The sequence below is a fragment of the Atractosteus spatula genome, chromosome 3 (genome assembly GCF_055471065.1).
Source record: "Atractosteus spatula isolate fAtrSpa1 chromosome 3, fAtrSpa1.hap1, whole genome shotgun sequence".
Classification (NCBI taxonomy): Eukaryota; Metazoa; Chordata; class Actinopteri; order Semionotiformes; family Lepisosteidae; genus Atractosteus; species Atractosteus spatula.
The window spans coordinates 24571575-24586596 of NC_142708.1; the positions used below are offsets into that span (position 1 = coordinate 24571575).

Genomic DNA, 15022 nt, shown 5'->3' on the forward strand with positions numbered 1-15022 from the left:
ATGTTTTGGAAGTGGATTAAATTTATGAATAACAAATCATTGATATCTTATATAGCAGCTTCATTAATACCAGTTGTATGACTGGTTGATATTTTTCGCCGATGTTGATTCAGCTGAGATTTTTATGTGGTCAGGTCCTTTTATCTTTATGCTGTTGTCCCTTACTAAATCAGAAGTATTAGCTGGGTTTTGAAAAATGTAAAGCAACAGATCCACCGCTCACATGGTATGAATAATTTTTAAATAAAACTTGCTGCTCGGTTAATACAATCTCTCTTTTAAAACTGCTGAGGGTTTTAAGTTAGACCTCAAATTCTATAAACCTATAATCCTGTATCCAGTTTTTAATGCCTTTCTAAATTCATGGGAAAAAATGTCAATGATTGGTTAAGCTGCAGTTAAGATAGCAATTTATATTTAATCTTATATGCAGTCTGATTTCCATTCTACTCATGGTTATGTTACGTTTTTAGTGATATTACAATAGCTCTCAATAAAACTCACACTTTCAAAGCTGTCTTTATAGATATATCTAAGACACTTGATACTGTGGGTTACGTAATTCGTCTATAGAAGTTACATAGTACAGGTCTTGATATAAACTCCCTCCCATAGTTCTAGACTTACAGTACATAAACAGTATAAAGTCTGACACATTTGTTGCACAACCTCTTCTTCTTACTAAGGAAGACCTACTGTACAAGGTCCTGTCTTCAGCCTCTACTTTTTTCCATGTTAACAATATTGCTCAGGCAAAAAACAACGCATCCACCTACATGCTAACAATACCGTAATCTTATACCCAGATGGACCCACTTTTATCAATAATGACATAATGTAATGTAATTGCAGTTTATTTCAGTAAGCTTCATCAGGCTTTCTGTGACTTTATCTTTTGTTAATTTGATGCTATGCACTAAGAACAACTCAAATTGCTCCATTAGTAATGATCACAATTTTTGTAAGAAAGATCAAGTAAAAATTACTAAATATCTTCTTGTTGGATTGTGCTGTGAATTTCAAAGTTATATTAACACCTTTCTTTTTATCTTTCACATTAACAAATGTCATGTGATCTTTACTCTTTGATTGGCCATATCTGCATACTAGACAGATGATTTTATGGTTTAAGTTAATTTACCGATCTTTAATTGGAAAAACAGCTCCTTATCTTCATAATGTATTGCAATGTTCTGTACTGTCTTATAATTTGAGATGTTCTCTTATCTAGCTGAACCTCCCAAGAGCAACTACTGATTTTGGTCATATATCTTTTTTGTTTGCTGCTGTCAACAACTGGTAGTCTCTGCCGAGTCTGCCGAAACTGTCACTTATGTATCGGAGACCATTTTTGCACAATTAAATCTTTTCTGTTGCTCCTTCTTCTGTTACTTGTTGTTACTCCTGCCACGTTCTGTCAAGCTGTTAACATATGTTGAGTATATAAGTAGGACCATAGAAATTGAACACAGGACCCCAGGAGTGTGGCAGCAATGCTAACCACTGCTCCATGGTGCCACTCTGAGTGGAGAGTGTTTAAAGCAAAATATTTCTAAAAACCACATAGATCAAATTGAAACATAAAAGGAGTATATGGGCTACAAAAATAAAGGAATTACTTTTGCATTGAACTTTAGAACACGCTCAGTTTCCAATTTTCTGTGTTTTTAGCTTTATACATAAAAGCCCATGCAGTACAATGTTACAAAATATATTATACATAGAACAAATAAGAGTAGATACAGAGTTTCTGTAGCAAAGCTTCATGTCTCTGATCTTCTAATTTATCCACGTGAACTCAACTACTGTATACTTGAAAGCATAAGGTCCCATAGACCCCCATGGGCCAGTATGATGACTTTGAAATTTCTCTGTTATGTTCAGAACTGAAGCTTCAGAGGTCTCCCGCTTTGAACCACAATGGCAATTTGCATTTTGTGCTGAAGGATCCTGTAAAACAATGGTCTCAACATTTTGTTTTAAATGTAACAATATCTGTTTATTCTTTAAATTCTCAGGTTGTTCAGGAAATTGAAATGCTGGCGTTAAAGACAAATTTCATCCACTTTATGTATTGTCCCCCATTCAGATATATCCTTCTCACCTTTAGTTCTTTCCTGTTCAAAAATAGAACTGTAGCCTATAAAATAGCTGGATATTTATAAATCTTTGATTCATTTTCTATATTGCTTTTCTGATACTTTTCTATGTACAGTATATGTAAAAACATGCTGCCATTCTGTCTACTTTCTCTAGCTACTGTACATGTACAGTAGGTACTGTATATACTGTATATATAAACTTTAAACACATCTTATCACAAACACAGTAAAAATACTCTTCTTCAGTGATGTATATTATTAAATAGTAATGTCAGCATTTCTTGACCTCAGATTTGTAACCTTTGCCAAAAGAACGCTTCACAATTTGAATGGGAAATGATCTGATCGGATTTGGCAGTTCAAATGAATATTTAAATTCATGTCTTTGGATGTCCTAGGACTTTGGATGTCCTAGTCATAAATCTATAGTGAATTGATATACCAGTGTCATTCTGTTATTTCTTATTACTTTTAAGCACATGGGAAAGCCTATAGAGTGAAGACGCCATTTGGCATTTTAGTTCATTTTATTTCTGGTAGTTGGCTCATTGAAGGATCGCGTCCTGCCATGTTTTTGAATGATCCCACAGTTCTGTGTATCTTTTCTCTTCAGATTTACTTTTAATTGGAATATTAAATATTAACAGAAGCCCATTAAAATAAAAAATGAACTTTTGCCTACAGCACTTGTTTCTTTTATCTGATGAATACAGTTCATTTACAGTACAGAGGTAAAGTTGTGCTTGATGGCTGTAGTTCATGGCCATATTTCTCTAGGGCATTAGGAATTAGACGCTAATCTTAGAAGGCCTTTTGTTTTCGTAATACTGCATGTCCTTACCTCAGACTATTAGCATAGAGGTGGTCAAGTGCAGAAAAGGCAAACCCAGGCAAAATATCAGCCTTCTTAGAACAGGTCAGTTTTAAGATCTGTAAGAGCTTGAGCAGGCTTAGCACTGCTGTTTACACAAGTAAAGTGAGTGATAATAGATGTCTGTAGGCTTTTGGCCTTGCATCCCTGTGTAGGAATAAATAAAAAGATTATGTAACCTAACAGCATCTGGTATGTATGAGTGAAAATTAGGATTTAGTGGTATGAAATCACACCATGCCAGGATTGGAGCTGCCAGACTGCTGCATGATACTGAACCCAGGCTGATTTTAGTACTTAGTTACCAGTATGCTGTAGTCACAGTTTTGAAAATATAGAAGTAATGTGAATAATCTTACAAGCAAAGTTTGCTTGTACAATGCTCACAAAATTAAATTCAAATGCTATGTGGCAGGAAACCAATTGGTAGAATAGGAGGATCCTTATGCAGAACCGTGAATCCTGCAGAATGCACAATAAAACAGGCACTATCCACAAGACATAATCCAGGGGCTTGGTCAGTTGGACAATGAGTCCAGTAACCAGGGAAATCCAAAAGACAATCCAAAGATTTGGTACCAGGAGATCAATCAAAAGGCCTAGAAACACACACAAAAAAATTCTGCAGGAGACTTCTCAATAGTGAGCATGGGTTGGTGTGTGAGGGAACTTTAAGTACCGAAGGAAGAGGGATGTGGTTGGATAATTGGTCTGGGAGTGAGAATTTGAGGAATCTGGTGCATGTGGGAATGTGATGGGTTAAATTAGGAACGAGATTATGAAACAATAGGAATGCAAGGGCGTTTGTGAGGGAGAGTGTGGGGTGTGACACTATGTGATTGAGATTAGCTGGAATTTATGTTAAATTTCCCTAATCTTAAAAGACAGTTTAAAAGAGTGAAATGTGATGTGAAAAAATTTGAAAATGTGAAAAAATCAAAACAAAAATACCAAGCATGGCTTGGAACAGGCACAACTCCAGCTGACTCAAAAAGTAATTTTAACTTCCTGGTCAGCTGCACTTTTCACTTTGGCTTGGATAAGGAACTCAGAATCCACCCCAAGCTTTTATCTGAATTTTGAGGACTAATGACACTAGTTTATAAATGGACCCTGACTTGGAATATCCTCTAGGATTGGCTGGCTGGAAGGTTGGACGATTTGCATATTAATATTAAAATATTATAACAAAAACACAATTTAACAAATAAAATCTAAAAAATGGCAAGAGCAAAAGAAAAATCACTGGTCTCTTTGCTAATGTTTGGAATAATTTATAGACTAATGCTTGGTCTCAGTAAATTAAAACAATCCACGTTTGTATCTCTGGGTGTTACCAGATGTAAGATTGATTAATTTCTGATACCTGTTAACACTGTTATGTTATTTAAATTTTATACTTATTTTCTTTCATTACTTTGTATCTGTGCCATAGTGTAAAATGGCATTGTTGTAAATTAGGATTTGGTCTCAATTAGTGTATCTCATTAAAAAAAGAAATAAAAATGAACATTTTCTCCTTAAACCTGAAGCAGCCCAAGTGCTTGTACTTGTACTAACAGAATATTTCTTATAATCCACTATTACTTGGTTTATCTTGCAGGTTTAACATCTGAAAAGATGGTCCCTTTTGTACTCCATTGTAGATCTCTCTTAATAGCATTGACATGCTACTTAATGGGGTCAACTTCTTCGCTCAACCTTGAGGATCCAAATGTTTGCAGCCACTGGGAAAGGTAAGAACTTACCAAAACCAAACTAGTACTAATCAGTCCAACTCTGGGAAGTGCCATGTAATTGATATGCATTTTATCATTTGCTTTTCCAGATTTCCACTGCAAAAAATAAAAAAAGCTTTTTATAGCTGTAAAATACAGCGCCCAGTATACCTGTATACTGTATATTCCTACCCTTACTATTTTGTAAAATTACAAAACCAGACATACACATTTTTAAATAATATTTTATCCAAAACCTGAACTAAAATTTCTAAGGTTAAAATAAATTACACTAAATAAAAGCTAAAGAGAAAAAACTGAAATATGTTGATTGCGTAAATATTCTGATTGATAAATACAGTAGTTGAAGTACCTTTCGCAGCAATTACAGACCAATCTTACACACCTCCTTGGTGCAATATTTTTCCCATTCTTCTTGGAAGATGTGCAAATGCTCTCTCAAGTTTTTTGGAAATCACTTACGGTCAGTAGTTTCAAAGCCTTACCACAGATAAAAGATAATATATTTTATTACTTAGTCTTTCCAATGTCTATTGGACAAATTCAATGGAAAGAAAAAGAAAATCACCCTGCAGCTCACAACTGGCAACCCATTGAAGCTAAGGAGGTGTGAGCCTGGTCAGTACCAGGATGGGAGACCTCCTGGGAAAAACTAAGGTTGCTGCTGGAAGAGGTGTTAGTGGGGCCAGCAGGGGGCGCTCACCCTGCGGTCCATGTGGGTCCTAATGCCCCAGTATAGTGACGGGGACACTATACTGTAAACAGGCGCCGTCCTTCAAGTGAGACGTAAAACCGAGGTCCTGACTCTCTGTGGTCATTAAAAAATCCCAGGGTGTTTCTCGAAAAGAGTACGGGTGTAACCCCGGCGTCCTGGCCAAATTTCCCATTGGCCCTTACCAATCATGGCCTCCTAATAATCCCCTTCTATGAATTGGCTACATTACTCTGCTCTCCTCTCCACTGACAGCTGATGTGTGAGCGTTCTGGCGCACTATGGCTGCCGTCGCATCATCCAGGTGGATGCTGCACATTGGTGGTGGTGGAGGGGAGTCCCCATTACCTGTAAAGTGCTTTGAGTGGAGTGTCCAGAAAAGCACTATATAAGTATAAGCAATTATTATTATTATTATTATAATGAAAATTTGCTGAAGTGGAATCATTTGCTATATTTTTTTACATTTCCTTCTCACATCTAATTTATATCCAAAGCTTTCAAAAATAACCCATTTAAAAAAATATGCAAAAGAATTCCATTAAAATAAGAAAAGAGTGAGAAATCCTTTAGAGCAGCAGATTTTAAAGAACAAAGATAAACTTAGGTTTTCCAGATAGTTTTCACACTGTCTAAGCCATTTTAACAGCTGTTGCATTGTCCATGAAAAAAATACTAATATGAAACATTGTCTTTTCACAGTTTGTGTTAAAGAGCTTGATTTGTTTTGCTGTGTTTGTTTAGAGATCTCTCACATTCCACATTCACTGTATTTTTTAGCCCAAACAAAATTCAGACAAACAGATTTACTATTTATTATACTGTACATTGTATACATTCATTTTAAACTTTTGCAATCACCTCTAAGAAGGATATCTTTTTCAATGTTTGTCCAACTTGCTGGAAATTACACAGATGTGATTGAGGGTATGTGAAATGCATTGAAATGAAAATCCCCCCTAAATAAGCAGTGCTGCTACAGTATGCTACAATGACTGTTTATTATGAGTACCATTTTGATTAAATACCGGGTTGGAATGAGACCCTGCAGATACAGTGATTTTACAGGACAAGTGCTGCCCTTTCTTGCTTTATCACATTGCAGACCACTGGGATACGTATGTCCTGAGGAATCACATCTTTCACACGTTAAGTGGTATCCTGGGCACAGAGCAAATATACAGTAAAATTCTGACAAGCCTACACGTCTGCAAACCATATGGAAAATCTTGTTTAGAGAAGCATAGACCTATTAGGAGTGACACTGTAAATACACACCACATAGTCTCTTTTCTAGATTAAAGTGGTATGACGAACTACACCTGGACATCCCTTGACCCAAATGCACTTGAATGTTGTATGATCTGAATTTAGATGAAAAGTTGTTTTGCTGGACCACAGCCACAGGGGCCACAGGACTTTACAATAAGTGATTCAGCAAATAACTGTTAAAACACCTAATGATCCCTTTCTGCCTTATATTCAGTGGCTGACTCTGGCTGTATGCGCAATCTCAGTTATCAGCTTGACAAGTGTGCATGAGTCATCTGATTTAGGTAGCTCAGAAACATCTCAATTTTCTTAGAGGGTCCCCAGTGTCAGTTTCTTTACTTATTGGATCCTCTCATATCTGAGCAACATTGTTACATATTAGAAAAATATTATGAAGAGAGTTTTGTGTCACAGAGTCATGACTGTAAGCTTGTCGACCTAATTCCTTTATATAGCACAAACAGATGATCATGATGCTATTGGTGTTTGCCAAGCATTGCAACAATTGGTTCTGGAGCATTGTTTTTTTTCAAAGTACCATTCACATACATTATTTCTGTTCCCGTCTCTTTCTGGGGGAAATTTGGAATTTCATGTTAATTGGATGAATTAGAAGACTTAATATCCATTCTACAGTATATACTGTAAATTTGAACACAAGGTGAACATGCTGTACAGTATATACAATACTTTAAATATCAACATTTATATACATCTAGAGTGTACTGTATATCTGTGCATGTCATAGACATGTTTTGCTTCTCTTTTCTTGCATTGCAACACACTATAAGATGTACAATAATCATTAGAGTAGGTAGCTGCTAAGCAAATCTTTTTAATGTTTTTTGTGGTGTCTTAGTGACCATGTTGATAACATCCAGTATATATGACATAAAAATCCGAATTACGCATCCTGAAATATGCACATTGTTAAAGTTCCATTGAAGTGTTAATTATTGCAGAAAAATTAGAAATTGTAGCTTGTCAGTCCTGTATGAAAGAACAATAGTTCTGTCTTATACTTCTGTCGCATTGCATGCAAAGAGTAATGGGACAGGACAGAGCCAGATATTCAAGACTATGAAGAGTGTATGGAGCCAATTGAAAAAAATATTTTTCCAAAATCCAAATATATTAAAGAATACATCAAGCTTGTGAAATATGTTTACTATATACTAAGATCTATATCACCAGATGACAACATAACTATGTATTGGCTTTATATATTCATTTAAAAAATCCTATGTATCATTTATGTTATGACTGCTTAGGAGTGAGGATGTTTAGGAGTTAATTAGGAGTTTAATACTGTATGTTGTAAATCACCAAATGTAATTAAAAAAACTTTCATTATGTTGTTATTTTGCTGTTAAAACACTAATGTAGCATTTGTTTTGGACAAAATACAGAATGTGTTAGCATTAATTAATTTCATTCTTGAAATGTTTTCAAAATGATATATTTTGAAAATGATTAAAGAACAAGAGTAGTTTAATAACTGTGCTTCAGATGTTTCCTTTCCTGTCTTATACTAGTGTATTTGCCAGATACAGTAATTGTTGCAAGAATTTTGCCTAAGTGAGTCAATTTCTCTGCTTTCACGTTTTGTCTACATTGTATTGTCTTACGTTCAATTATAGAACAAATACAGGTTTCCATCAGTAATATGGAAGCAAAACATAAGCAAAAAAAATAAGCAGTGATGACAGTCTTAAAGAGGTTTCTTAAGGACAAGAGGTCACATATTGTACATAAAATTCTGGAAATGTTTTTCCAGTGAAATAAATCTAACACTGCAAAACAGTCTTTATGATAAAGCAATTCTGAAACACCAGAGCACACATTTGCATGCTTAAAGAACTGTATTTTGAAATGTTTATAAAGTAAAATTGGTTGAAACAGGACTAATGTTGCACAGGACTATTCAATATGGGAGAACTCTTTGCTGTTCCGTAAGTCATTCCCCAGGAGGACAGAAAGAATCTGATATTTAATCCCCTTTGTTGCACCTTAACGGATCAGTTGTTAAGCCACTTAATGGCCTTATCATTATGTATTTCTTGGTGAGTTATGAGACCACACACACTTCATATAAATAGTATATGTACTAGTAACTGAATATGCTCTTCCCTCAGCTATTCCGTGATCGTTCAAGAATCCTATGCACATCCCTACGATCAGGTATACTACACCAGCTGCACTGACATACTCAACTGGTTCAAATGTACCAGACACAGGTAAGTTTCAGAATCTAAGTGGTTAATATTGGGTTATGTTGGTATTTGCTACAGTAATACAGCTTTTATTTCCTAATAATTGCAATCCTCATATAAATGCTCACAAGTATGGCATTAATTTGATTAATACAGTATTTTGCTGTTTTTAATTTACATTTTAAAAGATATCAAAATGCATTTCCAAATAAAATAAGTGATGCATTTTTTAAATAACAAGGAAAATGTACTGTAAATGTTCCTGCTCAAAAGTTTAATTTGCAAGCTTTTATTTGTAGTTTGTTAAAGCTTACTGTTTTAGAAAATAATTCAGATAACACTAGAGGACACAATTTAATCAGATTAACATTTGCAGATTCTAGATACTGTGCAGTATAAGTAAGATACACTATACAGGACAGTGAATCCTCTCACTTGTCAAAAAGGTATTTTTGTAGCAGATTCGTATTTTTTTCTCTAATTAGATCAAGGTATTGTCTTGCACAATTTATTTGGTTAGAATAACTACTTTGCTCTTTTCTTCTTGCTTTCAGAGTAAGTTACAGGACAGCTTATAGACGAGGAGAGAAGACAATGTACAGAAGGAAATCCCAGTGTTGCCCTGGGTTTTATGAGAGCAGGGAGATGTGTATTCGTAAGTAGTGTGTACAGTATCCACAGAAAATATTTATGCATACATGTTTAAAATCAACAAATCTGCACTTATGACAAATACAGAAACACAAATTTGGAAACCTAAATAAATAAATTACAAGTCATGAACATAAACCCTCTCTATATAAATAAATTGTAAAGAAACTGTATATTCTAAATTAATTGTACATGTACAGCATAACAAAATAATTCAAAGGTAAATATACGATACAATATGATACACTTTATTAATCCTCAAGGGCGAAATTCAGATGTCAACATGGCTCAAAGACATACAGTAAAGAACACAAAAACACTAACAGTTATTTCAGAACATATAGCTCAGTACATTGACACAATTGATTATACCATTATACCATTCAGTACACAAGAAGGTCCAAGATAAGAAGTCTTAGAATACTTTGGACATATTCAGTGCTTGGGTGGGAGCAAGTAGAAGTTCAAGTTCAAAATTTTATTGCCATACAACTAGTTGCATGGAATTTGGTTCTGTGAACTGCTACAATTAAAGATATACTGTACAATACAAACACATACAGTATGCATCTTCACATTCACAACCCATCTTAAACACAACAAACCATCCTTAATGTCCTAAAAAGGATCTCCTAAACCTCTCTGTGGTGCATCAGAGAGCAACACTGAAGAGACTTTTTTTTTATTTGAAATATCCTTGTGAATAAATTTGTAAACCCTTAGATTCAGTAACTGGTGGCATCTCCTTAAACAATGATTTTGGCTAGATGGTTTTGTAACTGATTATCATTCTTTTGCATTACCTTTTATAATTTTTGATCCATTCTTTCTTACAGAACTCCTTCAAGTTATTAAAATGTGAAGGTTTTTTTATAGGAATAGCTAACCCCAGGTCCTACCATATGAACACTAATATTTGACATCACTCTGGGGTCCTTTGTGATTTCCTGGATGGATGTTTGGGTTGCTCTTAGGAAAACTTGGCAGGATAGCCATTCCTCTGTAGAGTCCGTCTATATTCAGTCTTGAATATTTTCCATTTGTAGATTTTCTGTCTGAAAGTTCATGGATAGAGCCCTAAATGTTTAGAATTGTTTTTATAACCATCTCCAGACAGATGATTATCAACTACTCTTTGTGATGCCCCACTGGGTGTGGTGAAATAAAATTGTCTAAAGTAGATGGTTCCAGGATAACAGATGCATCCTTATAAAGCTGTAAGTTTCAAACAAGTGCTCTTAATTTTTATAATGAGAGAACAAAAAACAGCTACCACAAAACAAAACAACAAACCAAACAAAACAAAACAAAAAAAACCTGCCTTCTGTCTTCAGATAACTGACACCACTTCATGACAGACTGACTGAGAAAGCCTCAGCTTCCTGCTTTTTACGTACTTAACTGACAAATCATCTTGCCCCGAAGGGTCAGGTGACTGAGGATAGCTGCTAATTCTCCAAAGGTTTGTGGGAATGTGGTCCAGACAAGGCTGCCATTTTGTCTGGACCAGCTGTATTCTCATAAAATTGATTTTAAACCATTTTTAAGCAAACACTTTTATTAAGCAAGGGTATCTTTGTAGTCTTTTATTGTAAATACCATAATTATATTGGGGCTCACACACTTTTTTTCAACACTACAGGTTCATGAAGTTATACAGTCTTGAGCTAAATATTTGTTTTACAGCCTATTTGACATCACTACACTCTCAAGATTCATATTACAGTAGGTATGAATTGAATTCATGTGTTGTTTAAAACAATACATTTTTAAGAATTGTTCTGTCCCAATCTTAATTTTTCGGAATTTCCCTGAACATCAAGCTCCCTTTTTTAGAATAGATTTTACTTTGAATCAGATCCCACACTTACAACCACACAAGAAATAAGGCAGACTTCTGTAAATTATGTGTATCCCACATCAGTTTTTTTTGTAAGTTCTATAGATGATGGTGTTTCCATGCCTTTTACAAACAGATAACCTCATGGAAATTTTAATTTCAAGCCCAGCTAAAGACAGCAGCATATACTGTAAGGCTACAAACATGAAAATGACTAGTGCCAATATCATGATGAAAAAGTGAAAGAGATTTCTAAATGTTTACAGAATCTCCACTTACAACACGTATTTTAAATGTTGCATTAGACATTTCATCAGCCTGAACATGATTCACATCTCTAAAAAAGTTTCTTTTAAAAGAATTTATGACATCATAAAAATTTACGAGATGCTCTCATAAACTTCTTCCGCCCTTTTCAATTACAGCATGTGCTCAGAAGCTCAGATTAAGTTGGAATATCACTCAGTTTTATATGTAAAATTTTCCTTCTATTCATTATCAAAAAAACTGCTCATCATGGGTTGTAGTAACCCAAAGCCTTTCTCTGAATCACAAGTGGAACTGAGAGCACATGACTGCTCTCACCCTAGATATGAAGCTGGTTCATTACAGGGCTTTGTGAGAATTATTATTGCGTCACATGCCATTAATAAAACTGTATGGGTACAGACATTTTCTCAATTTATCTGAATTCCACACCTTGTGAATTAGAGCATCAGGATGGTGCAGTGATTAAGTCCATTTAGATTTGGAAATAGCAAGCCTGCTTTAAACTATGACCCAAAAAACAAGCTCCCCTTTCTCATGGTCCAAGTAACAGGGTAACATCATCTACTGTAATGATTGCTGTTGACACATGATACAGTCCAATCAATGCTGTGTATAAGCAAAGAAAGTCAACTGTGCGTCTATTTTTAAATAGAATGGAGAAGTTTTATTCTTTATACTATGCCTGTCCCTCAACATATTCAAATAGTTTTAGTAATGGGTTTGTATTTGGCAAATCAGGTTGCTACAACCTGCCCAACTTTTAAATATGCAATTAATTTAAATGTTAATGAAGAAAATTTTAAAGCCACTATTTTAATAAGCATCTTATACAGCCATTAAATTACCATATATAATTTGTCTTAAATGAAAAATGTTAAAAATAATGCCTTTCATTTCTAAACTGATGTAAACTACACATTTCACGGTACAGTGCATATTATTTCCTTCTGGATTAGAGTCAAATTTGATATCTTATGATGTTGAGATATCTAATATTGCAAAAATAATTATAAGTCAAAAATAAAATAAGTCAAATCAGATGGTTTGGAATGATAATTCTGTATAATGGAATCATTATTAATCCAAGTGAGAAAGGTCAGATGTTGATACCAGTGAATTCTCTTCCTAATCAATATTATTCAATTTAAATTGTAATTCCTTTGTTCTCTAATTCACCCAGTCTGGCATTAATCAGCAATTTCTGCCTGGATGAGCTAGATTGATGATACTGTTTAGTAAAACATTTTCATTAAAAAACAACAGGCAAATATCACTAAATTACTAAACAGTAGTTGTTACAGTGTTAAAACTTTTTTTTGTTAGGAAAATAAGCCCTTCCCCCCATGCATATTAATGTATAATATAAAATGACACATATCTGGGAGCCTCATTTTTTCTTGTATAGATGAATAAAACACCTGTAAGTAATAAAGTAGATTCTAGTTCTTTACAACTCAGACTTATGAATAAACTGGTTTATTAAATAAAGTTGTGTTCCCCAGTAGTCCAACTAGAAATAAATGTACAAATAAAATATTGAGAAGTAATCTTGTATACCCTACTACTTTCTTTCGTTGATGTTTATTTTCTGCCATATGCTTGTTTTTCTTATTTCTAATGCAAAGAGAAAATTATTTAAACGTATACTGTAATTAAATGAGGATAATTCAAACTTTGCACACAAACTGAACTTTTAAACTTGTTAAAAAATAATTGGAGCCAAAACTCAGTTCAATTCAATAACAAAAGAAGTTGTTGATTCATATTTGCTTCATTGCTCTGTTAATCATATTTAAGATTCTTAATTTCCAAAGGCACAGTTTGTACAAGTGCTGTTTTCCTGAAAGGAATGAGAAAAGAGGACGACTCTACCTTAGTGTGCACAGGGAATAAATATTTCACGTCCTTCAAGGTTTAGTGTTTTGTTCAAACATTAACAAAAACAGAATATGTTTTACTGGATATACTGCGCATTTCCTGTATCTTAGGCAAAGAACTCTCTGCATTCCTATACAGTATGTGCTCAAGCCTCTGGTTTAACTTCTGCATTTATGGTGTCTGATAAATTGGACTTCTTATGTGGATCTAGGTTCATTCCTAAAAACTTAATATACTATAGAAGGTCTGTTTGGACGTGAAAGCTTGTCATTTGACCTTACTTTCCCTTGTTTTCTTTCTTCCTTCGACTCCCTTTGCCCTGTTGCAGCTCACTGTGCTGATAAATGTGACCATGGCCGTTGTATTGCTCCCAACAGCTGTCAGTGTGAGCCTGGCTGGGGTGGATCCAATTGCTCTAGTGGTAAGTCTTCACCTGCTGTTGTCTGTCTTACATTATGCCTACATTTCCATTCGTGCCACTGGGGCAGACTGTGGGATTAGAGAAAAGAGAGGAGAAGCCATCAATGCTGATTGCTCTTTTCTCCCTCCCCCATTTCTCAGTTTTGCCTTTTGCTTTATGAAATTCTGGATAAATTAGACATTGTACTGTATATGTAAGGTAGGCAATATACTTTATTTATGTAAGGTATACAGACTTCTCAGGTCTGGAAAATGTCTGTAGTTCTGCAATGCTTTGTATTTTAAATGCTGTCTTTTCTGTTGGCCTCTTCTGCTTGACTCTGCCCCTGTAAACTACACAGGTCTGTGGATGTTTCAGTGTTTAACATTAAACCATTGCCTTCACTAGATAAATTCACTAAACTCATGCTAGGTGTTTTTTGTCTAAAGCATTTAAGTGATAGAACCAGGTGGTTTCATCACTTTCCACCTAGGTACTGAAGCTACAAGTTAATTAATAAGATTTTTCAAAAAGCAATATGTGCAGAAAATAAAACAGCTGTCAGCTTCAGTAGTCATCATAAATGAATTTGAATGTCTTTTGCCCCTCCTATTCCTTGATTATGACAATGTTCAATTACAAAAGCAACATGATTTTATGTTCTCCTTCATATCTTTTTATTTTACCTGTGAGATGTACTGTAGTTTTCCTGCAAATATAGTGGCTTACAGCTTCTGTATAAATCCTGTCTGCAGGTCTCATATTGCAGAGCCTCATGAAAGAGCTATTGTTATGTCTGAAACTGTAATGTCTCCAGAGACTAACTAAAAGGCTGTGTTGTCTTAACAGGACAGAGAAGAGAGTTTGACCTGGAAAGATTAGTTCTGTGCTGGTACTGTTGTTCTGCATGGGATTAGAGACGAATAAGATTTCTGTTCACATGCTTCTAAAGCTGAGTTTCAGATATTGTTTTCTAGAAGCTGTTCAGTAACCTGACCCTAAGGAAGATGGCACTTTCATTTAGTGAATTTTCATTTCATTTGGTGCCGTAAAGTATTCCATTTTTCTCTCTTT

At 34.7% G+C, this 15022-nt stretch overlaps 1 protein-coding gene across 1 annotated transcript in view; it reads left to right on the plus strand.

Annotated features, from left to right (window-relative positions):
* Positions 1-4582: 4582 nt before the first annotated feature.
* megf10 (multiple EGF-like-domains 10) overlaps positions 4583-15022 on the plus strand; it is a 76475-nt gene continuing 66035 nt past the window's right edge. The window contains exons 1-4 of the mRNA XM_088912298.1: positions 4583-4709; positions 8832-8933; positions 9464-9564; positions 13877-13969. Of these exons, the coding sequence (XP_088768424.1) occupies positions 4594-4709; positions 8832-8933; positions 9464-9564; positions 13877-13969 (412 nt within the window). The 5' untranslated portion in view covers positions 4583-4593. The remainder of the gene's footprint in view (positions 4710-8831; positions 8934-9463; positions 9565-13876; positions 13970-15022) is intronic.